Here is a 27,561-nt window from a genome sequence, read left to right as displayed (position 1 = left end):
AAATTGAGTCAAATGTGCTATTCCTAAATGACACGTACCGAACTAATGAGAACAATGATGGGCTACCCCAAAGAGAGGCATCACTACTTTTCTAGGAACGTAAGGTATACTAAATATACAAGTTGATTTTGGTTAAACTCAACGATATCAGTAAGGAGTCCTTAGATGTCGTGGTAACGGAGTTAAACGTCTCCAAAGAATTAGATGCCACGTTTTTATTTATCGAACCAAGAATAGCTTGGAGCTATTAGCAATTAGATCGCTTACCTTAAACTATTAAGTGTTCAGACAAGCCAAAGAATGATTAATAACTCTTTGATTTTTTGAATCTTGGAATCGTTTTATTCTCGCCTAAAAAGGGATAGATTATATGTCTGAATAAAATGCTTAATAAGCTTGAAATTTGCATGAATGCTTTAATTTCAAACTTATTGGTTTTATGAATGGTTTTTCATAGAACCATTTTCCATGAATCTGGTGAACTTCAAGGAATGGGAAGAAGAACTCCGAAAAACTCTTCGGAATTGTTCCATGGAGTATATTCTTGATACTCCCATTATGAGCTTCTACTCGAAGGGAATCATGAGTGACGAGACTCATGATGCTGGGCCTTCCCATTGTAAGAAAGTCTCACGACTAATGGCTAATTCCATCCCGGAAGAATGGAAGGAAAAGTTCTCCTCTTATTTTCCGGACATGTTCCTCCAAACACTTAAGGACATTGTCAATGTGAGAGTCACTAAGTTTCAATGGCAATTATGATGGACTCTGACTAGGGGTAAGACTAAGTCGTTGGCCTAATCCTCCCTAGGCCAAACAAAATTTATATCACTCAACAGACCCTTATGCTAGTATAGGAGTAAGTCGAGGGTCGAACCACTAGGAATGGGAGGTGTTCCCTATTGCTAGAGTTAAGCTATTCCGAAGAGGTGAAATAGAGGTTTGTTAATACTAAAACTACTAAACGAACAAGAAGAAATCAAATATATCAAACACTATGGTTTAGGATCCACATATACTTGCAATGAATACAATTAATTGGGATTGGTATTGACTAAGTCGAGTGTTGCGAGGGAAAATCAATAGTACAATCAAAAGAGAATGATAAGCTAATCTCCTAGAGGTCAAACTAGCGTCAACTACAAGAGACTCTAGCTAGGAACTTCACAAACCAACTCAATCGACAAATGCAAGCCACAAATCAATTGTTCGTATTAATGTGAACCTACAATGCAATCTAGTGTGAATAACTAGGTTGATCACTCCTAAATTAAACACACACATGCACATAATCAATCAGCCTAGCAAGTAAAGTACTCACAATCCATCAAGAAAATTAAAATCAAAACTAAGTTAACCAACAATTTCATCATCATCAATTGAAATCAAACTATATCAATCAAACAATCAATAAACTTGGACAATTAACAAAACAATTGAAATCAAAACTAAAGATTGAATTAAGGTAAAAGAAATTCTTACAAACTTGATCAAGATCAAAGAAATTATACTTGAAATCATCCAATTGCAACATTCATCAACTAACAATCATCAATCCATAAGTTTCTCTCTCTACAAAACTAAGAAGTAGAGATTCTCTCTCTTTGAAAATCTAACATAATTCTCAAACTTAAAACTTCTATCTATAAAAATAGAAGGAAAAACTATATATAGTAAAACTAACAAAGAGAAGGTAGTCAGATCGTCCAAAGAGTCCCATACAGGCGCGACTATCACCAAAGAAGATGCGCGGCCGCTCATAAAAGGGTACGGAACAGAGACCCTGGGAGGCGTGCCCGCGCCACCAGGCTGCGCGGCCACGCCATGGTCGCGCGCGCCTGCGCCTGGGACTAGGGCAGCTTCCTTCTCCTTCAATGAACTCTTCCTCGTGTGCTCCACTTGATGATGTTGATGAACACGGAAGGTGGAAGTCTTCAAATAGCCCCCACAGTGGGTTCAACACCAAGTATGGTGCCCCCACCGCTTGAATGCACGGGCTAGAACTCTTGAATCTTGCACTCCTTCAAACTTGGACTTCAAATGGCAGTCAGGAGGCATCTCAAGCGATGTAAGACTAGGAAAGGAAACTCGGGAATCTTCGGATTATGACCACAACCTGAGAAATGAACCAAAAACAAGCAAATAAAGGGAAAACTAGCATAATAAACTAAGTAATGCAAGAAAATAGAAAGTCAACTAAGAGAAATGCAAACTAAAGAAATAAAGAGCAAAACTAAGGGAATGCTAAATTAAAGAGATATATAATAGCATGAATTTCACCCTAAAGAGGATCAAATGGTGCCATAAATGACACCCATCAAATTCCCCCTAGCTAAAATTTTGCTCGTCCTCGAGCAAAACAAAGCAAGAAAGAATAAGGATGAAAGACTTATTCTAAAAGAAAAAGAAAGACTCAAGATGGGAATATACACTAAGACTCACTAACGTAGGAATCACGGTTGTTTTTAGCTATAAGCCCTTTAAACCCCAATGTCGCTCATGATGACGAGTGAGGTCTTATAAAGGTTTCCTAAGAGCCTGACCTATAACTCTTCAAAAGAAAGCATGAGGCAAAACACAAAGGTAAAATCAAAACAAAAGGAAAGAGAAAATGGAAACCTCTACGAATTGGACTTTACAACATGACTATATTTCAAATGAATGAACAACTTTCTCAAGCAAGTAGAGGTATGCACGTTCCAAGATATCCAAGGTTGATTTAAACATAAAATATGCTAAGCACAGAGAACTTGGTATCACACTCCACTTTCATCCCGTTCAATCTTACCGCGTCCTCCGATCCTACTATCTTTAAATCTACCTCTAGTGAGCATCTCAATGGTTTCTCGAAGGAACCGGAAAAGAAGAATTTATAGGCTACTCGACATCTTGACTATGCATCCCCTCTCCTTAGGCTATAACTCACATTTCCCTCCCCCGATGAATGACTCAACCACTTAGGTCATAAGGACTTCCAATCAAGAAGTCACCAAACTAAACAAAAATATAAACACCCCATACCCCAAGCTTATTTAAAGCAACAACCACATGAATATAAACAAAAAGCGTAACGCTTTCCCCCCAAGCTAAAAGAAGCATTGTCCTCAATGCTTAGAAGGAGAAAGACACTCACAACAAAATATTTTTGCATTTTCCATACTCCACTTTTTATTTTTAGCATGCCTTGTCCTTGCCTTTTTTAACTATGTACGGCGTTTTTAACTTTGCATTTGATATGTCCTAGCCTCTTTTAACTATGGACGGCTTTTGTTTTTTTCATTTATTCACTTGCCATTATTCACAAAATATTCACAACACAAGCTTGCTTACAATAAGAACCAATAATCTAACTTTTCACCACAATCTCCAATAAAGTGAACAATTGCTTCACAAAAACCAAAAATGGAACAAAAATGAAAGAAAAGGTTCAAAGTCTAAAGATGTGGCTTGAAAAGAAGGGAAAAAGGCTCAAACGGTTAGCAAGTAGGCAAATGTAAACCCAAAAACAAAAATGATGAATACTATCCTAGAAAAAGAAAAATACCACCCCGAAAAGATGCCTTTATCCTCCCTAAACGGTTCAGTCTCGGGTTTAAGAATTATGAGTCAAGATTCAAGATTAGGTCCGCAATAGTCAAGGATCCATACCGCTCATACGAATAGATGTAGAAGGCTTGAAAAATAATGAATCTCACACGGATGTAGCAAAAATTCACTATTGGTGTCAAATCAACTATAGGAAGCAACTACCAAGCATGCCGCAAAGAAGTAGATTCCGGCTTCATGATCCTCCTAGTACTAGCCAACTACCTTAGCATATGTTATTCTTGAATCAACTGTGCATAATCTCAAACCGTGCATACTACTACTACTTAGGAAGTTATTCATGCAAAGGCAAAAGTCAAGTGATATGTAGTCCAATTCATAAAAGAGAATAAAAGAAAGAGCCTCAAAAACTATATACAAAAGAAAAAGAAAGAAAAGAAACGAAAAGAAAAACAAAGGAAAGAAAATCAAAGAAGAGAGGAAAAACAAAGATAAAGGAAGAATAGGAAAACAACAAAAGGAACAAAAATGCACACATAACACATTATTCCCAATCATAATATAAGTTATCAAATGGCAACATCACCAAAGATCCCAAACACTCTAGGTGTTATAAGCATACATCCTCGAACCATTCAATTTCCCCTAAAGTAATCCTAATCTATGCATCTAAGAAAATAAAAGAGAAAAATTAGAAAGGTCTCAGCGGGCAATCCATGCTTAGCCAATAACAAGAAAGTCAAGAAAATTATCACCGAATAGAGCTCCAAAAGCATAAGCAAGAATAAGAGAACTGGATGAGATCAAAAATAGAAGAGAAAGCTATATACCACTACAAGAAAAAGGTGAATTAGCAACGGAATTTTGCAACTACCATAATAATTAGTTGCAAAAATAATTTTAGCGACTGAAAAAGACGAGTAGTCGCAAATTTTGCAACCGAATTTGCAGTAGTTGCTATGTGGTCGTTAATTAGCGACTACTATAATAATCAGTTGCAAAAAATATTTTTGCGACGGAAAAAGACGAGTAGTCACAAAATTTGCAACCGAATTTATAACCGTTGCTATGCGGTCGCTAATGTGCGACGCTCTTGTAATAATTTGCAACTAACACGGTAGTCGCTACTATTATTTTTAATATTTATTAAAAAGAAATAAAAAAACCCTTAGTATAATAATAAAAAAAAATAAAACAAAACCCCTTATTCCTAAAAAAAAAGAAAAAAAAAATATTGCCGCCAAAAAAAAAAGAATTATCAATCAGTCTTATACTCTTATTCACCGAATCACTGTAAAAAACAAGAACTAAACTCTCTTCCTCAAAAAAAAAAAAAAAAAAAGGTTCATAACTTGAAATCAAGCATCACCGTCGTCTTCCTCTGCTGCCGTTGCGCCACCACTACTTCACCCAGGTAAGTACACGTTCTTCCCCTTCTACCTTCCATTCAATCTTTCTCTTACTGCATTATGTCAATTGTGAATTTTAGGGTTATCTTTGAGTTTTTTGTCCAATTTTTGATTTTAATTGGGTTTCTATTGCGAATTGATATTAATCTGATTATTGATTGAATTCCAAATCGGTTTAATCTGATAATATCACAGATGCGAGAATTATTCTTGAAAATAATACGAATTAAGTAACTAGAATTAGGAATTAGTATTTCTCGATTATGTTTATGGGTTATAAGGGGTTATTCTTAAAAATAATACATAGTAAGTAACTAGAATTAGGAATTGCGAATTTTAGGGTTATCATTGAGTTTTTTTTGTTCAATTTTTTATTTTAATTTGGTTTCTATACTTGCCCTCTTGTATCTGTCTCAAGGAAACTCAAATGGGGTGATTGTTTTCTGAGTGATGACATGTATGAGGACTCAATTCCAGGTCATTGCTATGGGAGTCACAATTACATCACTCCACTTCCACAAAATGCATACATGAGTAATTAAGCATGTATTATCACCAGACACACTATCAAAGTATCAAACAGAGCTTAATATGTTCATGTTACGGAGTTACCAATCTCCCTGCCAAATTCTTCGCAACTACTTGCAGAGTGTTAGGACTTAGGATTCATTAGGTGGCTGGGAACTATTGGTTTGCATAGATGTTTAAAGAATTCTTTTTAAGTAGAGGTAAATCAAGGATCAGTTGAATTAAAGTGGTATAAAAAGGTATAGATAATAATCAGATTCTTTTTTATCAAATTTTTTGTTTTATATGTAACAAACTATTTAATCTGTTCAAAAATATTTCAACTTATATAATAAAGAAAATCGTAACTATATGATGTTATAGATGAGTTAGGTGGAGAAGATTCTACTTGAGTGACTCATGGAGATGCATCTTTGACATTTTTGGCTCATGAAGCTGATATTTTTTTTTAATTTTTTTTTTTCTGAAGGGAGGGGGGATTTAGGCTCTAATATAGTTGTTTTTGTAACCAAGTCAAACTTTGTACACCAATTGTGATAAGTGAATATTTGATGATAACTTCATTTTCCGAGTACCTATGGTGTATTCAAGTTGGGGTATTTAATGGTGGAGTTCTGGATTTGATGCTGCCAATGTCAACTTAGACGAAATATCATGCATGCTATGAGTGAAATCTGTTCATTAGTATCCAACTGTTATCAGCTTTCACCTGACTTTTCCTGATCAATACTCAGCTTCTTCGGCTCTTTTGCTGATGCATCTTGATAGCACATCGAAGCAAATTTCTGTGACTAACTGGCTTACTCTTCCCTTGGTTGCTGTCTTCCAGTCATCTTGTGCATTCCTTTTCCCCATTGCATTTAAACAGTTTAATTATCTGCATTTTTCTTCTATCAAGGCAGTATTGCACTAATGGCACCTGAGGGTGTAGACTTAATCTTGGGTATCCATGTTGTCAGCTTCTGACAGCAGATTGATGATGGTTTTATCTGAAGCTCAAAAATGTTGCATTTGAACGGATTTATATTAAAAAAATTAATATTGAGTCACTCTGAGATCCCTTGCATTTTTTTTTGTTCCTATTAAGTTTCTTTTTTTGGTTTCTCTATATTTATGTTGTCCCACCAAATGAATACTGAACACTTCTTTTTCCATTGTGTATACGCTATATGACTTAACTGCTGCACCTTTTCTTGCTTATCTTTCTTTTGTCTTCTAAGTAATTGCCTAAATAACTAAGTAACGTATATAATAAGAATAAATTACATATATGGGGGTAACATGAGACATTGTCTTTAATCTTTTTACGTATTGGCCTAGTACATCACCTAATTACTAATGCTAGACAATGTATCATGCTAAAAGAAGAGAAAATTATATGTGGCTCTGTCAAGTGGTTTAACTTCTAGACACTTATTATATCGAAGAGAATCACTCAATCACATATACCACAGGTTACCTGCCAGTATAATTAATACATATGTATACCTATCAAAACACTTAGGCCAGACAAGGATCAGAGAAACCAGAATTTGAACAAGTGTTCTATTGTAGACTATATTAACAATCCAAAATCATAAGCCAAAATAAATAAGACAACCATTCTGCACTGTGATATCTTTTCATGCTTTCTTTTTATCCTAGAACACGTCTCTAGAATATTGAATTCTGCAGTTTTACAACATGTTTGCTATGTGTAATGCATTGGGGATAGCTGGATAGGAGATGGACAAATTAGGAATTGCATTACAATTCAATTACAAGTAGCTTTAGCAGCAAGAAGAGGAAGATCAGTTAATCTATAATCTATAATCAGAGGAATTAGAAAGACATAAATGATGAAGAATTTTATCAAGTTTCATTTTAGTTTCAATTTGTACCTGAGAGAGATACTCTCAAAAGCTCAATATCAATTATATCTTCGGTAATTCTCATATAATCAATCAAGTTCATCTCCCTCTTATTTTTGCCCAGAATTTCAGTTTATTACACTATATAGAAGAGAATCTAAAAATCTTTGCCAGACAAGAGTTTCAGTTCATTATACTATGATAAGTAAAATGGAAATTATATGCCAGCAGCAGGGCACCTCCAACAGCCACGACCCACAGCAGCAGCACTTCTAATCCCACAAGAGACTACTCTTGTCCTCTTCCTCTTTTAGCATAGTGCAAACAAATGACCAAAGCTACCTTGTCTGCCCTGTGTCAACGGTCCTCTGCCTGACCTTACCTTAGCCACGGCTTGTTGTTGTTGCTGTTCTGAACCTGCTGTTGTTTCTGCCTCCTCTAATATGTGAGAGTAACGGGTGGTGGTGGTGAGTGTGTTGCATATATTCAATAAGGTACCAGTGAGAGTAGTGGCCTCGAGCCACCATTGTTGCAAGATTTGATCTTTATTGAATGAAACATCTGCCTATTTCCCTCAATGTTCAGTTCTTTATTGCTTTTCTATTTTATTCTTGCATTGATCTAAGTTGAGTGTTGCATAATCATTAGCACAAATTATTTATATATAAAAAATACTAAGCACAAAGCTTCATAAAAACAGTAACGAATTTTTTAAACTATATAGGTAGCAGACAATTGTTAAATTAATGCATATTACTCTGTTGCCCTTTTGGAGTGTTGGCAAAATTGTGTCTGATTTATACTCTATTGCCCTGTTGGGGTGTTGCTATTCAGATTTAGCGATATACTATGAAAACAGTCTGAAGTTGGGCTGCTTTTTGTTAAATAAATCAGAAATAAAATTATTTATGTATAATATGCTATTTTGAGTTAAAATTATAAGCTTTACATGTTAATTATGTGCAGCGTACATATACTTGGAGAACTAAGTTCGATGCTAAGGTTAGGAGAGAATTTGACAAAAAAGCTGGGGACCGACTTAGGGGCACATTGAACCAAGTTTACAAAATGCCTCTCCATAAGGGAGTTAGTTTCATGACTGACAGTGTTCAAGCTGAATTCATAAATAAGCGTAAGCATCCTGATTTTCCGAAACGTTCTAACCAAGCAAGAGATAATCGGTTATCTGGCCAAACATTAGAGAAGTTTGACCCTGGCCATCGCCAAGGTAGCATATCTACTCCTCAAATGGTTAAAAAAATGGTAAGTGTATGATTTTAGTAGCAAACTTATTATTTTATATAAGATTGAAGCAAGTAGAAAATTTTTAGCCACTAAGAAATGACAATAACTAGTCTTTATTACAATTGCTCTGTAGTATATGTCCCCTATTTTTTGTTGTATTTTTTTTAGTGCTAACAACTTCTTCTAATACAAGGCAAAGAAAAAGGATGGAATTTTACCAACTGCTGCTGAAGTTTATGAGAGCACTCATTCTGTTTGTGTAGGCAATGATGAAGTTGAATTGATGGGTGACAAGTCTCAAAAAGTCATGGTATGAGTATACTTCTAAATTTTGCTAAGATTACAAAAAAAATATATATATGGTAGTTAATGTTTGGAGATATTATAGATTGTTTATTTGTTTGTGTAATTGAGTTGGAGGATGAGAATGATTTGCGGCATTAATCATATGATTAATATGGTATGGCACAATGTGAATTGAGACAGGTTTATTATGAAGCCATACCCTATAGGAGGGGATTCTTCAATTTACAAAGGAAACTCTGCCGAAATTTTTACTAATAACTGCTTACATAAATTATTTTGCTATAAATGTTGCATTTTTTATTTTAACTTCTTTTTTTTTTTTTGATGTTTTTAATCTTTTTAAGTTTTAACATTTGAGATCATAGTTACTAATACATATCTTAATGCAGGGAGAATATATGGAAAAACTTGAGGAATATAAGAACAAAGGAATTGAGATAAACCCCGACAAAGTCTATTTGGAGGTTATAGGTGGGCAAAAGAAAGGAAAAGTCTACGGTTTAGGGAGTGCTTCACAAATGTATTACAAGAGCGATCCCGCTTCTCAACTTACAGCATCATATGAGTTAAATATTGTTTTTTAATACATTGATACAAATTTGATGATATTTTGGATATTTGAATAAAATTAACATTTTGGTTATTTGAATTTATGCGTGGGTACCTTTTTTTTGTGATTGATATTGGTTGTTGCTAAATTATGGTCTCAAATATTGATCGTCAGTCGCAAATATTTAGCAACTGCAAATTTGGTTTAGAGACTGATTGGTTAGTTGCAAAATCATTAGTCTCAGTAGTCGCTAATCTGTCACAAATAATTAGTTTTGTAGTCGCAAAAATTTGTTTCATAAGTAGTTGCTAATCCGTCGCAAAAAACATTAGTCTCAATAGTCACAAATCCATCGCAATTAAACTAGTCTTCGTAGTCGCAAAAGTTTAGTCTCGTAGTTGCAAAAGTTTGGTCTTGTAGTCGCTAATCCGTCGCAAAAGTAGTCTTAAAACATTGTTCTAAGTAGTTGCTAATCCGTTGCAAATATTTTACGATGGACAATAATTTAGTTGCTAAAATTTGAAAGTTAGTCGCTAAATGGTAGTTGCAAAGGCGTTGCAAATCCGTCGCTAAATTTGCGACTGTCCAAAAATTAGTCGCAAAAATGGATTTGCGACGAGGTCTTTGGCAACGAACCAAAGTAGTTGCAAATCCGTCGCAAATCCATTTTTGCGACGGATTTGCGACTACTTTGGCCATCGCTAATTTCCCTTTTTCTTGTAGTAACTTCTAAGCAAAACAAAAGGACTAGAAAAGCATAAAAAGAAAAGAAATCGAGAAAATAAGGGCTGAGAACAGAGAGAACGATAAATCATCATCAAACAGAAGCAATCAATAGTAAGACAGACGTACATCAATCATCATCAGCAGAGAATCATTAGAAAATCATCATCAGGACAGCAGAATCAAAGTATCATCAGCAAACTTCCTCAGAACAGAACATCAACGAACAGAAGAAGAATAACAGCATCAAAAACATCAACACGAAAGAAATTTGTATATAGCCATAGTGAACCACTAAAGACAGGGGGAAACACATGAAGCACAACCAATCACTATAAAAGTCCCCCAAGCTCGAATGAGCTACCCTTCCCCCCCCCCCCCCCCCCCCCCCCAAGCTAAACCTAGAAACAAGGCATACAAAACAAGACAAGTGAAAAACAAGCAAAATGGAGGGTAGCCAAAATGGTATCACTAGGCACTATGGTAAAGGGTAGAATGAGTACTCCCCTCACCAACATCGGAAATCACATGACTCACAACATCATCACCAACCATGGGCGCCTTGCTCCTTAACCTACTCTCTTTCCTCAACAAATCCAAGGCATAGAAGAGGGACCTATCATCTAAGACGGGCGGCCCCGGAAGTCCACACCTACCACTAGTCTCTAGTTTAGGGAAAGGGTTAGGGTTGACCGGGTCATACGCAAAGTCACATCCTCCAGACCTCTTGTAGTCATAATTTCCCGGAGAAGCCCCACGAATAGCACTTGGGGCCACATTAGGCCCCTCCCAATATGGGTAACGTTGTTTCTATTGGAGAGTTTTTGTTTGAGGGAGATGTGAGTCATGAGTGTTCTTTTGAGGATTCTATGATTGATTTTCATGCCCTCATTGGTGATGTGAAGCTTTGTGAGACCATTGTTTCTCCTTCCCTTCCTCATATCCCTTTTTCACAGAAATTCGACCACATCCCCTACTATCCTATTGTAGGCGTCGTTCGAAGTGCGCCTACGCTAAGCATGTGTGAATATGCTTAGCACTCATAGGAAGTGGGAATTGATATATACGATTAGGGACAATGATTAGGGACAAGGAAAGTAAGGAGCCGCCAACAAGTTTTTAAGGAACTTGTAAACCGTTCACGGATCATTTAAGGCAACCACGAAAAGGGACAACGATAGGCAACAACGATTGACCCGTGAAGGTTACACCCCATTCATAATCCATGAGATTACTAACTCCATATGGTTCGGAACCGCGAAAGGAGGATCGGGGATGATGGTACGAAGTGAGTCATGGAGTCACGTTCGCCTCTATTGGCCTCTACTCGATTCTTATTGTGAAAAGTATTTCCTGCGATCCCAAAGGCATACAAACAAATTATTCAATTCGCACCAAACTATTATTATGCTAAATTGGTTGAATATTAATGCACACATTATTCTAAAATATCGTGACCACTTGATTAAATAACAAGATTAAAGGAACCTAAACCGGTTGTCCAAATTATCTTAGTAGGCGTGATTTTCAATTACGTATTCCCTTTAAACATGCAATATGGTGATCAATAAATATAGTAGAATAAACATTAATATTGGAAGCAATTCAACAATAATAACGTTAGTCCAAATCAAATAAAAATAACCCTAATCATGATATTAGCAACATAAAATAAAATAAGTAATTAAATTAATTACTCACATTCCTCGCGTTCCTTTAAATTACTACATCATGAATAAATTGTTAGTAACTTCAATAAAAAATATAAATTAAATGAAAATTAAATTAAATAAATGTAGATTTATTTTGGTCCAAACCCTCAGTTATTTGTACCTTTCACGCCTTGGTTTAAGGACGGAACCTCGAGTTAAGTATGGACTCCTTGGAGTGCTTAGAGGAAGAATGATGTAATTAGGAATATAGGTTTGAGGCTTAGAATATAAGATAAAGAGAAGAGAATAATTTTTGGTGGAAAAGAGAGGAAGAGAGAAGGATTTGATGCCCCGAACTGCAGAAAGGAGGGGGTATTTATAGGGAAAATGAGTTGGGGGAACACACGGAACCCTAAAACGATAAAAACCCTAAAAAATTGCACCGCGACACGGCAAAGGCCACCGTGTCACGGGGAATCCCGCCGTCAGATGGGGAAAAATCCCATGACACGGTGGACTACAATGTGACGCGGGAAATAATTAGGGTGCTGGGGATAAAAATGCGTGAAGGGTTTATGCGGAAAAGACACAAAATTGCCCCGTGTCACTTCAGAGGCACCGTGTCACAGGGAATCCCACCGTCAGACGGGGCAAACTCCCGCGACACGGTGTTTTTGGTTTGTGACGTGGTTATATAGCCATAAAATCAGTTTAGCTCGGTTTGTGACGTGGTTACAAAAAGTGGAAAATAGGTTATGGTTTAGGGAAATGAGCTAGGAAATGGATTGGTTAATGAAATGTATTGGATAGAACATGGATTTAAGCACTCCAAAGATTAAATACTCAACCCGACCAATAATGGCGGTGAAAGATGTTCATCATCGGGTTTGGTTTGGGGAGACATTTTTAGATGTTTACAGAAGCCCCCACTTTTACTGAGTTTGTAGAAACGTCTGTTTTGAAAACAATAGCCAAAGTAGTTGATAGGGACGGAGAATGATTTAAGACGTTCTGCGATCCTAAATCACTCTGTATACGCCGATACCTGCAGAAAAATGTTAGTTCTACAGATCAAAGAATAAAGAGATAGAATACGTATCTGACATCAGTGTATCGCTGACAAATGAGTTTTGTAGCCTCCTATGCTTGAAGAAATCCACCGGATGACACTTTCCATGCTTGAGGAAAGATTTGTCGGATGATGAGATTGCAAGTCTCTATGTATTGAGAACTTTGAGTCGGGAAATGATGGTGGTTAGATTGTCCCCGAGCGTGGGCTGTAGATGGTCCGCTTGTCCCCGGACGTGGGCTGTAGTTGGTCCGCTTGTCCCCGAACGTGGGCTGTAGTTAGTCCGCTTGTCACCGAACGTGGGCTATAGATGGTCCGCTTGTCCCTGGACGTGGGCTGTAGATGGTCCGCTTGTCCCCGGACGTGGGCTGTAGATGGTCCGCTTGTCCCAGGATGTGGGATGTAGATGGTCCGCTTGTCCCCGGACGTGGGTTGTAGATGGTCCGCTTGTCCCCGGACGTGGGTTGTAGATGGTCAGCTTGTCCCCGAATGTGGGCTGTAATTGAGACCTGCAAAATAAAATTTGCCAATGGACTCGTATAGACTATGATTGACTCGGTCAACTGACTTGACCAAGTTTGACTTGACACGACATTACATGACATGTGTATGACTTGTGATGTGCGTGTATAAGTATGATTTAAATTGTGAGCAAAAATTTTCAATCATTTTTGTCATGAGACGAGTGGAGGGTACCGACTTTCTCCCGAAAAAGAAAGACGTGAAAAAAGAAATTTTATTTTCGAACTTCCCTAAATAATAAAATTTGAAAAAGTTTTTAAATTTCCCCAAATGAAAAGTTATGAAAAAGGGAAAAAGTTTTGAACTTCGTCGTTGAGCAAGACGAAATGAATCGTATGGATTAAATTGCTTGTCTTGAAAATAATGTATGCATGATGCATGTTCTTAGGCTAGGAGGCTAAGGACAATTACATCATGTGACATGATAGATGAATGAACTTAGGTCATGGAGCTAAGCATCATATATATGGTATAAAGAAGTGATCTTGAGCAATACTTAGGTCTAGAAACTAAGCACGTATATAGATGAAGTGATTATTGCATAATGAACTAGGTCAAGGAGCTAAACACGATATGCTTTGTATGATTAAAAATCATTGACATATAAATGTTGCTCAACGCATTATGCGATGCTTGAAACAATGAACATTGCTCAGGTTAGGAAGCTAGGCAAGTATACAATGTTTCTTCTAATGAAAGATGATAACATGCACAGTGTTGAAACAAGCTTTCATGATAAAGGGTTCTTAAAGGGAAGGATGGTATGGCTATGTATGTGTGAGTGAAGTGTGTGAAAATGATACTAAGGTTAGCTGCAAAGGCTGTGGTGATGGAAATAGATGTGAGAAGAGTCAAAGATGATGACTCTGGTTAGGCTGGGTAAGCTAAGTGATGTGGGTTCAAGCCCCCAAGTCTAGCTCTAAATGGGTAGGGATAAGTATTGTATATCCTTTGACTCGATCATGCATGGATATGAATATGAATGTGGTCGCACCTCGATGTGAGGTTGCCTATATATCCATTAGGTTTCAGGCCGAACGTAGCTCTAACCGAACTTTGCACAAGTGTGTGTACATCTGAAAGCGGTCTTTCAAGGTTTGTAATGTGGTTATGCTGATGGTTTAAGGAAAAAAGGGGTAAAAGGCTCAAGACCCGAGAGAAGCCCCCAAGATATGCAATTGTGTATTGGACTTTGCAAGTTTTAATTTTCATATTTTTTTTTTTTGGGTTTTTCTACATTATAACCCTCCAACTTTCCGTTTTCTACGATGTGCCCCCCCTTTTTGAGAAATCTACACTGTAACCTAAAAATACATTTAGCTTCTATACGGTAACCTTGCCGTTATCTTGCCGTTATCTATACGCTAAGCATGTGTGAATATGCCTGGCACTCATAGGAAGTAGGAATTGATATATACGATCAGGGACAAGGAAAGTAGGGAGCCGCCAACAAGTTTTTAAGGAACTTGTAAACCGTTCACGGATCATTAAAGGCAACCACGAAAAGGGACAACGATAGGCAACAACGATTGACCCGTGAAGGTTACACCCCATTCATAATCCATGAGATTACTAACTCCATATGGTTCGGAACCTCGAAAGGAGGATTGGGGATGATGGTACGAAGTGAGTTATGGAGTCACCTTCGCTCGTATTGGCCTCTACTCGATTCTTATTGTGAAAAGTATTTCCTGCGATCTCAAAGGCATACAAATAAAATATTCAATTCGCTCCAAACTATTATTATGCTAAATTGGTTGAATATTAATGCACACATTATTCTAAAATATCGTAACCACTTGATTAAATAAGAAGATTAAAGGAACCTAAACCGGTTGTCCAAATTATCTTAGTAGGCGTGATTTTTAATTACATATTCCCTTTAAATTAACATGCAATATGGGGATCAATAAATATAGTAGAATAAATATTAATATTTGAAGCAATTCAACAACAATAATGTTAGTCCAAATCAAATAATAATTGGATCAAAATTATATAGCCATAAAATCAGTTTAGCTCGGTTTGTGACGTGGATACGAAAAGTGGAAAATAGGTTATGGTTTAGGAAAATGAGCTAGGAAATAGATTGGTTTATGAAATGTATTGGATAGAACATGGATTTAAGCACTCCAAAGATTAAATACTCAACCCAACCAATAATGGCAGTGAAAGATGTTCATCATCGGGTTTGGTTTTGGGGAGACATTTTTAGGTGTCTACACCTATGTTCCTCCCTTCTTTTGTCTTAAAGCCTATTGAGAACCCTCTTTTCTTTAATGAGACTCTTTCTTTTCATCCTTACATTATTGAGGAAATGGGTGATTGTGCCACCCAAAAATATTTTGAGGAGAGTTTGCCTTATTTTTCTTCTTCTTTCTCTTTTTATTTTCTTGATTTTTCTTTCGATTTTTTTTCTTTCTTTTGGCATCTTCCTCCTCACTTACGTGCAATAATCTTGTTACACGTCCTCCTTCCTTCATTTGCCTACTTGTTATCATATGAAATGTGTAGTAGTGCATTTGATAAGCTCTTGCGTTCGTTTCAATATTATTTACTAGAGCGGTCTCGCTTGAACGTTAAACAAGCCTTTCTCGGGAAGTATCCCGAGGTTTTTATTGCTTTCATTTTCTTTTTAGATTAGATTTTCTCTCATGGAAATGCTTGTGTGCCTTTTTCTAGGTACATGACTACATATACACTTATGCATTGGTTTGGATCAAGAAACAAGGAAGTTTGACTTCTATTTTTGCTAGCACATGGAAACCAAGATGCAACTTTAAGAGAAAATTGGCTTTGAAAGGTAAAATCGGGTCATTTGCGGGTATTTACACCTACTTATATCTGGTTATATATTTCTTAGCTCTTTCTCTAATGGTTGGTGACTTGTTGGACATGTGTTGGTTTGTTGGATTGATTTCTTATTCTCCCCCTCTCATTGATTATTTGGTTTATGTTTGAGCATATATGGGTTCGGTTTGGTTGGATCTAAGTGTGGTTGTTAGTGGTACAGGAGTTAGTGGTGGTGTGGTGGAGTTTAAGGTTTTGAGGACAGCGGTTAAGAATGGTTGGTGTTGGTGGTGGTTACGGTGGGTTTGGGTGTGTGTAAATGGTTACTAGGTTGGTTAGGGGTTACTAGGTCGGTCAGGGGTTACTAAGGGTTACTAGGTCGGTTTGAGGTTACTTGGGGTTACTAGGTTAGGGGTTACTAGGTCGGTTAGGGGTTGTTAGGTTAGGGGTTAGTGGGTTACTAGGTCTGTTATGGGTTACTTGGGGTTATTAGGGATTACTAGGTTATGGGTTAAAGCATCTTCAATGGTTAGCTAATTGTTAAATTAGCTTGACATGCCACATATTCAAGCTAATTATGTTTGTAGGTATTTTTGTGCCCCAATGGTTAGCTACTAGCTTGCTAATCAATAAGTTTGACATTCTCAATTAGCCTTATAAATTTAATTATATTAATATATTGATCTCCATAAATTTTGGAAACTTTTGCTCAAGCAAATTAGCTTATGCTTGGCCAAGATAATTGTATTTTTAGCTCTAATGGTCAAGCTAGTAGCTAAAAACTTTTGAAAACTGCAAGCAAGTTCCTAGATACAACCATTGGAGTTGCTCTTACTAGGTCGGTCAGGGGTTACTAGGTCGGGGGTTACTAGGGGTTACTAGGTCAGTCAAGGGTTACTTGGTCAGGGGTTACTAAATCAATCAGGGGTTACTTTGTCTGGGGGTTACAAGAGGGGCTACTTAAGTGGGGTTACTTGAGGGATTACTGATATGGCACCTTGCCGCACCGTGTAGCCAACCGCACTAGAAACGCGCTGCAAAGGAGATAATTAGCTTGATGAAAATGATAATTATCTATTTATAGTTAGTTGAACCCGAATATGACCCGACTTGATTGTAACCTGCAAATTATTGACTTGACATAACTCGACTTGAATCCGAAAATGACCCGACTTAGAAATGACCCAACCTGATTATAACCCGCAAATTATTGACTTGAATCGAACCCGATTTGAACCCGAGAATGACCCGACCTGATTATAATCCGCAAAATACTAAGTTGAACCGAACCCAACTCAAACCCGAAAACGACCCGACCTGATTCTAACCCGCATATTATTGACTTGAACCAAACCCGACTCGAACCCGAGAATTACCCTAACCCGTTTTAACCCGATCTATTGTTTACCTGACCCGAATGTAACCCGACATGTTATTAACCCGACCTAAACTCGACCCAAACCCGATAAGAAGTGTGACCCGACGTGACCCGACTCAAGCATGACCCAACCCAAACCCGATCCTCATAGGTTATGGAATTTATATGAATTGACTTGGCCCACTCTTACCCGACCCAAACCCAACTCGTTTACCCGAATTGACACCTCTACGCACCCGGCCATGCGTGCCTTTGTCTACTTTTGTTTTTAATGCTTCATCCTCCCTTACCTTGTGAAGAGTGCTCACACGTGATACTTCACACAATCAGTCTCTTTGTTCTGTATAAGCTTGTACTTGTATATGAATTCTCCAGGAAATTGCTCATCAGATGGGTCACCTTAATCTATGTCTCACCTCAAATTCAAAACCAAATTTCAGAAAATCACCGAATTGGGCTGCTCTAATTTGCAACCACTTCAAAAATCCTTAGATTTCAGCTCGATATTCGGGTAAAACAAGCAAACCCAGCGAATCAACAGAAGAATACAGGGTTTCTTAATTTTGCCACTCTTCAAATTATTTGTGATTACGAATTTGGGATTCAATTTAATCTAAAATAACAACTTTCCATTGAAAATTTGAGGGATGATCGTCAATGTGAAATCCTCCCCGAGCAGCAACTACGAAGAAGAAAGGTGTCAAAATTCTCATTCTCAATTCTCAAAGCCATTAAGTGTATCATCTTTATCTCTCCTCATTGTGAATTAGCAACCTCTGTTTCAAATTTTCAATAACATCAAGTATGAATCATATGGTTTTTAGTTTGAATTAATACATACATTATGACAATTAGTGTTATTGTATTTTTTTTCAATATAACATACTTCACTTCTGTTGATGTCTATAATGAATCGTGTCATGAAAAATGATTATGTGCGATCACAAATACTTTGGAATAATACAGCTTGCCTGAGATGTGCTGATTCCAAAGTTTAAAACTCAAATAAACATACTATTATCAGTAGATGTAATTATAGGATATCATATAAAGAAAATAAGCAAAAGTTATTAATTTTATTGTTGTCGATAATTTAGCAACAAAACTTACCATTACAAGTGCCGAAATTAAAGGAAAACATTGATGCTAGAGCAAATGAAATGTTGTATAATCAAACAAGGTGAACTTGTATAGATGTTGATTTTTTTTAATTCTATTTGTTATTAAAAGGCTTGATTTATTGTCAGAGGATGAAAATTGTTTTGGTCAAAAAACTGATCACCAGGTTCGACCTGGGTTGCGATAACTATAGCTGGATTGCAAGGACGAAATTGGCTAGATTAGAATCCACAAGAACGAAAAAGGGAAAATGGGCAGAAGACACACAAGATGGTGACGCAGAAAACCCCAAGAATAAGGGTAAAAACTGCGGGTGGCTATGAGTCCACCAATCCACTAGATAATCAAGGTTTACAGGTTACAATGTAGATTGCAATTTAATCACTAGAACAATAAGTCTTTGATAATATTTTGTAACTATAGCTATATTATTTGTGATGATCTTTCCTCCGATGGTTCCTTGTTTTTTATATGCTTCATCAGCCTTCTAAGATCCCTTCAACGACACTCTTTTACTGCTCCTAGAATCACGGGGTTGAGGGCTGGAGTGGTTCCTCCTTTTTCTCCATCATTCCTGGTCAAAGGCTTCTTTAATTTGAGCTGGTCTTCTCCAACGGCTAGGTTGTAGAAAGTGGCTCTTATTTACTCGGGTAAAGACTTGACTCGAAGATTCTGGAGAATATTCTTCAAGGCTGCTTCCAGCTTACTTGATTATTGGACATCAGCTTCATAGCTATAGAGAACCTGTGCTTCGTTTGACCTGTAACCTGCAACCTGACTACCTGTAGAACATATGAATTTACAGGTGAAAATAGCGTAACAGTTTGCCCCCAGCTTGTCTCTTAGATGTTCCAGTGACTTCTATGAGGCAAGCTCCAAAGAATTTGCATTTTTCTAAAAAAGATACAAATTCAATTTATTATCTCAAGGATAACCTTCAATCCGTTGCAAAAGATAAAAACTCTTTGAAAAGATAAATTCAAGCCGTTAGACTCATTAATGCATTATAAATAGATAAACAAGAATCTTCCAACCACTTTTCTTCTCACGATAAACATAATCTCAGAAAATCTAGGGTTTTCTTTCGCGAAAATTGGGGGAATCAGATCAACGAAGAGGTAGCACGATTTAAGCTTGGATCCTATTGCAGGGAAGTCAAACTTCACCAATTTCCTCTGTTCTGGTAAGTAATTGAGTTTCTCTTTCCTCAATTTTGCTGTTTTCTCAATTTTTCTTGCGAAATTTGTTTTCAATTATGGTAAAAATTAAGCATGTTGCTAAGAAAAAATGCCATAGACATACGAATAGGAACTTGAGAGTGAACCAAAATAAGATGGGGAAAGCTGATGAGGACAAAGCTAGCAAAATTACAGAGGCCGATTTGGCGGAGCTGAAAGCAACAGCTGGGTTCCCTGAATCTGCTGTGCTCGTTGTGCCTAGACCAGATGATAGGCCACAGTTTTGCTAACATTGTATTCTATGAGTACCCCTTTAGACATGGTTTTACCTACCCTTTCTCTCACTTGGCTAGGCAAATTCTTGAAACATTCGACCTGAGCCTTGGCAACTTATGCCTGCGGTTTGGAATTTGATAACAATTGTGAATGAGGCCACTGCTAAGTGGGAGACTAGGGTGACTGCTGCTGACTTCGTAAGGTGTTATGAATTGAGAAAGAAAGACCTTGACAGGGTCACTATATACAAGAAAGCCTCATACAACCCTCCCCCCTTCCTTGGATATGAAACCCAAGACAGGTCATGGAAATCGAGGTTTTTCTTTGTGCTAAAGGATTCTCTAGGGGAATCTGGAAGGTGGATTAGGAGTGGCTGGCACAAAGGTAAACTCTTTGTCCTAAGTGTGATGGATTTTGGAGTGAGGTATATTAACTAAGTGTTTTGAATTGGTGTTTTCTTTTCAGATCTGCATTTGGACATCATCAAACCAGCAGACGGTTCAGAATCTATTGTGAACTCACTGTACCAGGTTCCTGAGAGGACTTTAGGGACTCAATCTGTTCCTGAGAAGGTTGCTGATACTCACTCTGTTCCCTCTGCTACTACCACTAGTGTTACTATGACATCAGGTACGATTCATTTCTTTTTTGGCTTTCTTAGTTGTGTAACTCTTTGAGTGGTGTGCTAAGGGTACTTGCTTATTTGTTTTTAATAGGGAAGGCTGGTATTATGTCACGTGAAGAGTCACTTAATCGTGTGAAGAGGAAGAGAGGTAGTGGCTCACTTGGAGGTTCTATTGACACTACTGTCCATCAGGCTGAGGACAGCCCTTCTAGGACTCTATCTAACAGAGTGGCTCCTAAGGCTCATCATACTAGGTCCACTATTGGCCCTTTTGAAGCTGTAATCATCCCAGATACATATGATGTCAGCCTTCCTCCTGACTTCCTAGCTGAAGAGGGTTCAAATAACGGGATCTGGCCTGATGCTCAGAAGCTCTTGTTTCCAGCAGCTAAGCGTTTGGCTAACCTGGGAGGTTCTTTGGCTCTAGCTGACGGGGCCCAACTGATTCTACAGGTCTGCTCTATGTTTGGGCTGAATTTTATTTACTTTCTGCTAGGTCTTGTGCTGACTTAGTATGTTGCGATTGTTGGCAGGGCTTCCAAAACATCCTGTACTCTAAGTACCATTTTGATGGCTTGGAGAGGAAGTTGCACGAATCTGACAAGGCTAGGAAAGAACTGCAGCTTAAAGCAGATGCAGCCCAGAAGAAGGTGGATGATGCTAACTCCCTGCTGGAGAGCAAGCAGAAGCAGTTTGAAGAAGAGATGAAAAAGAAAGAGGAGGCTTTGAAGGCTAAAGACATGCAGCTGAAGGAGAAGGATAAGGAAGTGAGTGATCTGTACAAAAGGGTGGTTAACCTTGAGGATGATCTCAAGGACAAAGAAGCTGAGATCACTTTGAAGATTAAGGCTTATATGGCTAATGGCTTCTTGCTGAAGAAATTTGAAGGTGATACAGGTACTTAGAGGCTTCGTCAGCTGGTTGATGACTACCTATCTGTTGGCTATATCAAGGATTTGGTATCTGAGGAGGCTGATCCTGGGGAACCTGAAGCTACAAAATCTACTGCTGAGTCTTCTCCAGGTCATCATGTAGAGTCCCCTCCCAAGAGGGTTGAAGATGAACATATGCCTGATGCTTATTTCCTAGCGTTCCCAGCTTTCTAAGTACTTTTAGCTTTGTTATCAGAATAATCTTTGGTTTTCTAGGGCTTTTGTTTTACTTAGTTTATGGAAACGAAGGTTTAAACTTTGGATCATCTTTTGCTAAGAACTTTTGAACATTGATTTTTCTTTAGATAATTCTATGGTACCTTAGCTTTGCTTTGATTTCTTTGACTTGTGACGATGCTTGGTATTTCCTTTGGCTTTGTGAATCTACGGTGTCTGGCGCTTAGGCCCATCGTTGCTTTGTCCATTGAGGTTGTTCCTGCATCACAGGGGTTAGAGGTTGTTCCTGCATAGCCAACGGCCCTCCACGCTTAAGTCAGTACCATTTGTAGGAATTAAATGAATAAAGATAAGAGTTATGAAGTTACTCTTGCTTCTTGTGCTCTCCTGCTGCTTTCCAGGTTCTTTTTGAGTACGTGCTCGTATTGTCTTGTTTACTGCATATCAACAGGTTAGAGCTGACCGTTGGCGTTGCCGTCAACGGCCCTCCGATGCTTAAGTTAGTACTGAACGTTTTTGGAGCTAAGAAAAAGAATATGTACAAACGCTTTTTTTTTTTTTTTTTTTTTTTTGCAAATGAAAATTCTAGAAGTGATAGAGTTTCAGGTGTGCTGCGTTCCAGCTTCTGGGTACCAGCTTACCGTTTATGGTAGCTAACCTGTAGGCCCCTTTGCCGATGACTTCTATGATTTGGTATGGGCCTTCCCAGGTTGCCCCCAGCTTACTTGCGTTGAGCTCTTGGGTATTTTGGAAGACTTTCCTCAAGACCCAATCTCCTACCTTGAACATCTTTGCTCTAACATTCTTGTTGAAGCTTCTAGCTACCATATGTTGGTAGGTAGCCATCCTTATGTATGCTAGGTCTCTTCGTTCCTCTACGGTATCTAGGTCATGCGACAGCTCCTCGTTGTTGCGCTCTGGTGTCATCAAGCCGTATCTAGCTGTTGGGGTAGTGATTTCTATGGGTAGCACGGCTTCACATTCGTAGACTAACGAGAAAGGTGTCTGGCCCGTTGCGGTTCTAGGTGTGGTTCTGTTGGCCCAAAGGATTCTTGGTAACTCTTCTGCCCACTTACCCTTCTTATCTTTCAGCTTCTTTTTCAAGGATCCGATGATGACCTTGTTGCTAGATTCAGCTTGCCCGTTTGCTTGAGGGTACCTGGGCGTCGAGGTGACCAACGTGATATTCCATTTGTCGCAGAAATATCTGGTTGGGGCGCTTATGAACTGGGACCCGTTGTCGCACACTATTTCAGATGGAACTCCAAACCTGCAGATTATGTTAGTCCAGATAAAATTGATAAATTCTTTGTCTCTGACTTGCTGGAATGCATCTAATTCAATCCACTTAGAAAAATAATCTGTTAGAGCTAACATGTAGACCTTTTGGCCTAGTGCAACAGGTAGTTTACCTACTATATCCATACCCCACCTCATGAATGGCCAAGGTGTTAGAGTGGGATGTAAAGGCATAGAGGGTTTGTGAGTGATACCTGAATGTCGCTGACAGCTATCGCATTTGCGTACATACCTATGAGCGTCTTCTCGCAGGCTTGGCCAATAGTATCCATATGCTAGTATCCTGTTGGATAGAGTTCGTCCAGCTGAATGAGCTCCGCATTCCCCATCGTGGAAATCTTTCAGGATCTGCTCAGAGCCATCTTCCTTTATACAACGTTGCAGGATATCTCTGGTGGATTTCTTGAATAGGACACCTTGTATAACCGTGTATCTGCTAGCTTTAAACCTTAGTGCCCTTGCTTCTGCTTTGTTTTCAGGTTGTATGTCGCGCTCCAGATAGTCAAGTATGGGCTGCATCTAACTGGTTGGGTTGGTAACAGGTGCAATAAAGTTGGGCTCCTCTGGTTCAACCTTAATGGTTTGGCTTTGGGCAGGAATGGATGTTTCCAGGTTGTCTGGGTCTGGTTTTACAGGTTCTGGGATGCTAGGTTTAGGTGGTGGGCTGGCTGTATCCACGGCAGGAGCTAGCAAATGGATGAGAGGGATGGACGAGAATTTGGATTTTCCTAAGGCTGATCCCAAGTTGGCTAGGGCATCTGCTTGCGTGTTTTTATCCCTAGGTATTTGCTTTATGGTGAAAGTTGGGAACTTAGTTGCTAAGGATTTAGCGAAGTCTAGGTACAAAACCATTTTGGAGTCTTTGGCTGTGAATTCACCATTCATCTGGCTTGCTATTAGGAGGGAGTCGCAGAACACTTGTAGATTGGTGACACCTAGGTCCTTCGCAAGATTCATACCTGCAATCAAAGCCTCATACTCTGCTTCATTGTTAGTAGCTTTAAAATTACAGCAAATAGCTTGTACCATCATGTCCCCCAGTGGCTACTTCAGCACTACGCCAAGACCTGCACCTCGAAAGTTAGAAGAACCATCAACATAAAGTGTTCAGGTACCTGGGTTTACGATTTGGTTAATTTGCTCAGATTCTAAGGCTGCCTGCTGCTCAAGGTCGGGGCTGAAGTCAGCCACAAAGTCGGCTAGTGCTTATGATTTTATGGCTGTTCTTGGTTCATATGTGATGCCAAATCCACTAAGCTCGATTGCCCATTTGCTCATTCGACCTGTCAACTCTGGTCTGCGCAAAACAGCCTTCACAGGCTAGTTAGTTTTCACCACTATGGGGTGGTCTGCGCAAAAAAACGTTTTAATGACGGTCGTAAAAAAACGGTCGCAATTTGACTGAATTTTAGTAGTGTGGTCTTACACTGGGATCCACATTTAGCTTGTGTGTAATTATCTCAGGGCTGATTCCTTTCATATCTTGATGTGACCATGCGAAGCAATCTGAATTCTCTTTGAGGCACTTAATGATAGCATCTTTCTGCTCTGCTGCCAATGCAGCGCCAATCTAGACATTCTGCTCTGGCTTTGATTCATCCAACACAACTTCATCTAATTGTAACTCATCTGGACGCTTGGGTGCTGGATTTTTCTGTAATTGCTAGATGGCGGGGCCATGGGGTTTCAGGGCGAGCTGGTAGCATTCTCGCGCTTGCCTCCTATCCCCTTCGACTACTGCTACCCCCCATGGGCTTGGGAATTTAAGCAGCTGGTGATAGGTTGATGGAATAGCTTTCATTTTATGGATCCACGGAGTTCCCACTATAACATTGCAGGCAGTTTTGCAGTCTATCACGTAGAATTTGTGCATCATATTAACCCCTTTGAGCAGCGTTGGAAGCTGGATTTCTCCTAAGGAATTCATAGGTTCGCCATTGAACCCAACTAGTACTGTAGACCTCTTGATGATATCTGACTCCTTAAAACCGGCTTGATCTAAGGCATCCTTGAAAATTATATTGGCTGAGCTTCCATTATCTACCAGTACTCTCTTCATCTTGCAATGACCTACATGGAGGGAAATCACCAGGCAATCAAGGTGCTCGGGCTCGTTGAACCTGCTCTCATCGAATACGACTGCCATATCATCTAGCTTCTTTTCTTCGCTACTTGGATAGGTTTGGGGGATGTTGGATGTTGAGGTACCGATTCTTGAGATACGCTTTGCACTGGAATAGGTCAAACCGCTGATGCTAGATCCTCCTGATATTGCTTGAATCACGACACCTGGGGTTGGTGAAGCTGGCAGTCCTGATTGGGCTTCTCGCTTGATTTCAGGTCCCTTTCCTTTTTTCTCGAGGAGATCTTTTAGGTACCCTTTCTTGAGTAGCCAGGCTACTTCTCTTTTGAGACTGTTACATTCGTCAGTCCTATGCCCATGGTCTCCATGGTATTCACACCACTTTGATTTGTCTTTCTGATGCTCAGGCTTATCACTATTCCTGGGCCATCTAACAGGTGGCCCAATATCCTTGAGGGCGTTTACTATCCCTACTACATCGGTGTCGAAACCATACGAGCTGACATCTGGGTGGTACTCTATTGCTGGCCTGCTGGAGCCTTCACCTGCTCCTGGTTCAGATATGTTGTTGATGTTGTTGCGCCTTGGTTGCTAGCTACTTTGCCTGGTTCCAGGGTTTTGATTGTTAAAAGACTGGTTCCCCGTATACCCTGACGGTCTCCTTTCGAACCAGCTTCTAGCATGCTCGTCCTCTTCTACACGGACTTCGGCCATTGCCCTGGTTCTAACTTCTTCGAATGAGGAACACGGGTACCTTGTCAGCTCATAATACAACCTGGATCTGTAATTGAGACCCTTTCGAAAAGCTTCAATAGCAGTTGAGTGGTCACAATTTTTGATGCTGACCATTTCCCGATTGAACCTGTCCCAGAACTGCCGGGTCGTCTCGTTTTGCTTCTGAACGATCCGATACAGGTCACTGCTATGCTTATCTAGCTCTCGGCTAGTGGCGAATTGCTGGTAGAATTTGTTCACCAAACTGGAGAAGCTGGCGATGGAACCTGGCTTCAGATTAATAAGCCACTGGAGTGCAGGTCCTGATAAGGTAGCGCCGAAGGACTTGCACATGGTGGGTTCAATTAGTTCCCACGGTATTGATAACTGCCACATTTTATGCTTGTACTGAGCCACATGATCTTGAGGGTCAGTAGTCCCATCGTACATCTTTGAAAAAGAGGGGATGCTTAACTTTGTGGGAATGCGCACTTTTGCTATTTCTTCCACAAAGGGGGATTCGGCGAATCCATCACGAGATTCATAGGCTACAGGTTTGGGAGCACCTGGTAGCCGAGTCAGGAGCTTCATCATCTTCCGATTTTGAGCTTTGATAACAGCAACTTCTCTGGCCATAGGGTTAGGGTCCCCACCACCTTGCTCCTCATTATTGCGGGATACTTCTCTCTCGTCTTCTTCTTCAGACTCATCAGAGGACACCAGGGTGAATTAGGGTATATCATCGATTTTTACCCTCTTCTTTTTGTTGCTCCTGACAGATTCGAGCTCTCTGGATAGCTTTTCTAAGGATGCTTCAGATTCAGCTTTAAGCCTCGCCAGGGTTGCTTGAGATTCTTCTTCTAGCTTCCGGCTCCGCTCAATGGAGCCTTTCAGCTCATCGCGCAGTTGCTCGATTAACGCATTTGCATTTGGATCTGGATCTTCTCCCATGATGAAGGGTGGACCAATTTATCTAACTGTATCCCCACAGACGGCGCCAAACTGTTTTGGTCAAAAAACTGATAACCAGGTTCGACCTGGGTTGCGATAACTACAGCTAGATTGCAAGGACGAAATTGGCTAGATTAGAATCCACAAGAACAAAAAAGGGAAAATGGGGAGAAGACACACAAGATGGTGACGCAGAAAACCCCAAGAATAAGGGTAAAAACTGCGGGTGGCTATGAGTCCACCAATCCACTAGATAATCAAGGTTTACAGGTTACAATGTAGATTGCAATTTAATCACTAGAACAATAAGTCTTGATAATATTTTGTAACTCTAGCTATATTATTTGTGATGATCTTTCCTCCGATGGTTCCTTGTTTTTTATATGCTTCATCAGCCTTCTAAGATCCCTTCAACGGCACTCTTTTACTGCTCCTAGAATCACAGGGTTGAGGGCTGGAGTGGTTCCTCCTTTTTCACCATCTTTCTTGGTCAAAGGCTTCTTTAATTTGAACTGGTCTTCTCCAACGGTTAGGTTGTAGAAAGTGGCTCCTATTTACTCGGGTAAAGACTTGACTCGAAGATTCTGGAGAATATTCTTCAAGGCTGCTTCCAGCTTACTTGATTATTGGACATCAACT

General features: G+C 39.1%; 2 protein-coding genes across 2 annotated transcripts; one reads left to right on the top strand and one right to left on the bottom strand.

Annotated features, from left to right (window-relative positions):
* Positions 1-4,655: 4,655 nt before the first annotated feature.
* LOC145600548 (uncharacterized) lies at positions 4,656-9,468 on the top strand. The gene is made up of 4 exons (XM_081656433.1): positions 4,656-4,960; positions 8,300-8,596; positions 8,772-8,888; positions 9,274-9,468. Exons 2-4 carry the CDS (start codon positions 8,402-8,404, stop codon positions 9,466-9,468), a joined length of 507 nt encoding a protein of 168 aa, XP_081512559.1. The 5' UTR covers positions 4,656-4,960; positions 8,300-8,401.
* A 15,369-nt stretch (positions 9,469-24,837) lies between these two features.
* Positions 24,838-26,607, bottom strand: LOC145600547 (uncharacterized). The gene is made up of 2 exons (XM_081656431.1): positions 25,857-26,607; positions 24,838-25,808 (listed from the first exon to the last, which is right to left on the bottom strand). The coding sequence occupies exons 1-2, from the start codon at positions 26,605-26,607 to the stop codon at positions 24,838-24,840; spliced, it is 1,722 nt and encodes a 573-aa protein (XP_081512557.1).
* Between the last annotated feature and the right edge of the window lie 954 nt (positions 26,608-27,561).

The sequence above is a fragment of the Chenopodium album genome, chromosome 21 (assembly GCF_948465745.1).
Source record: "Chenopodium album chromosome 21, dcCheAlbu1.1, whole genome shotgun sequence".
NCBI lineage: Eukaryota > Viridiplantae > Streptophyta > Magnoliopsida > Caryophyllales > Amaranthaceae > Chenopodium > Chenopodium album.
Note: the sequence above shows the minus strand (reverse complement) of the source record. Positions and strands in the feature narration are given on the sequence as shown.

Coding starts and splice junctions, on each gene's coding strand:
- LOC145600548 (XM_081656433.1), top strand. CDS start 8,402: ATGCCTCTCCATAAGGGAGTTAGTTTCATGACTGACAGTGTTCAAGCT. Junction 8,597..8,771: donor CTCAAATGGTTAAAAAAATG/GTAAGTGTATGA, acceptor TTCTAATACAAG/GCAAAGAAAAAGGATGGAAT. Junction 8,889..9,273: donor ACAAGTCTCAAAAAGTCATG/GTATGAGTATAC, acceptor ATCTTAATGCAG/GGAGAATATATGGAAAAACT.
- LOC145600547 (XM_081656431.1), bottom strand. CDS start 26,607: ATGGCCAGAGAAGTTGCTGTTATCAAAGCTCAAAATCGGAAGATGATG. Junction 25,809..25,856: donor AAACCCTGGAACCAGGCAAA/GTAGCTAGCAAC, acceptor TATCTGAACCAG/GAGCAGGTGAAGGCTCCAGC.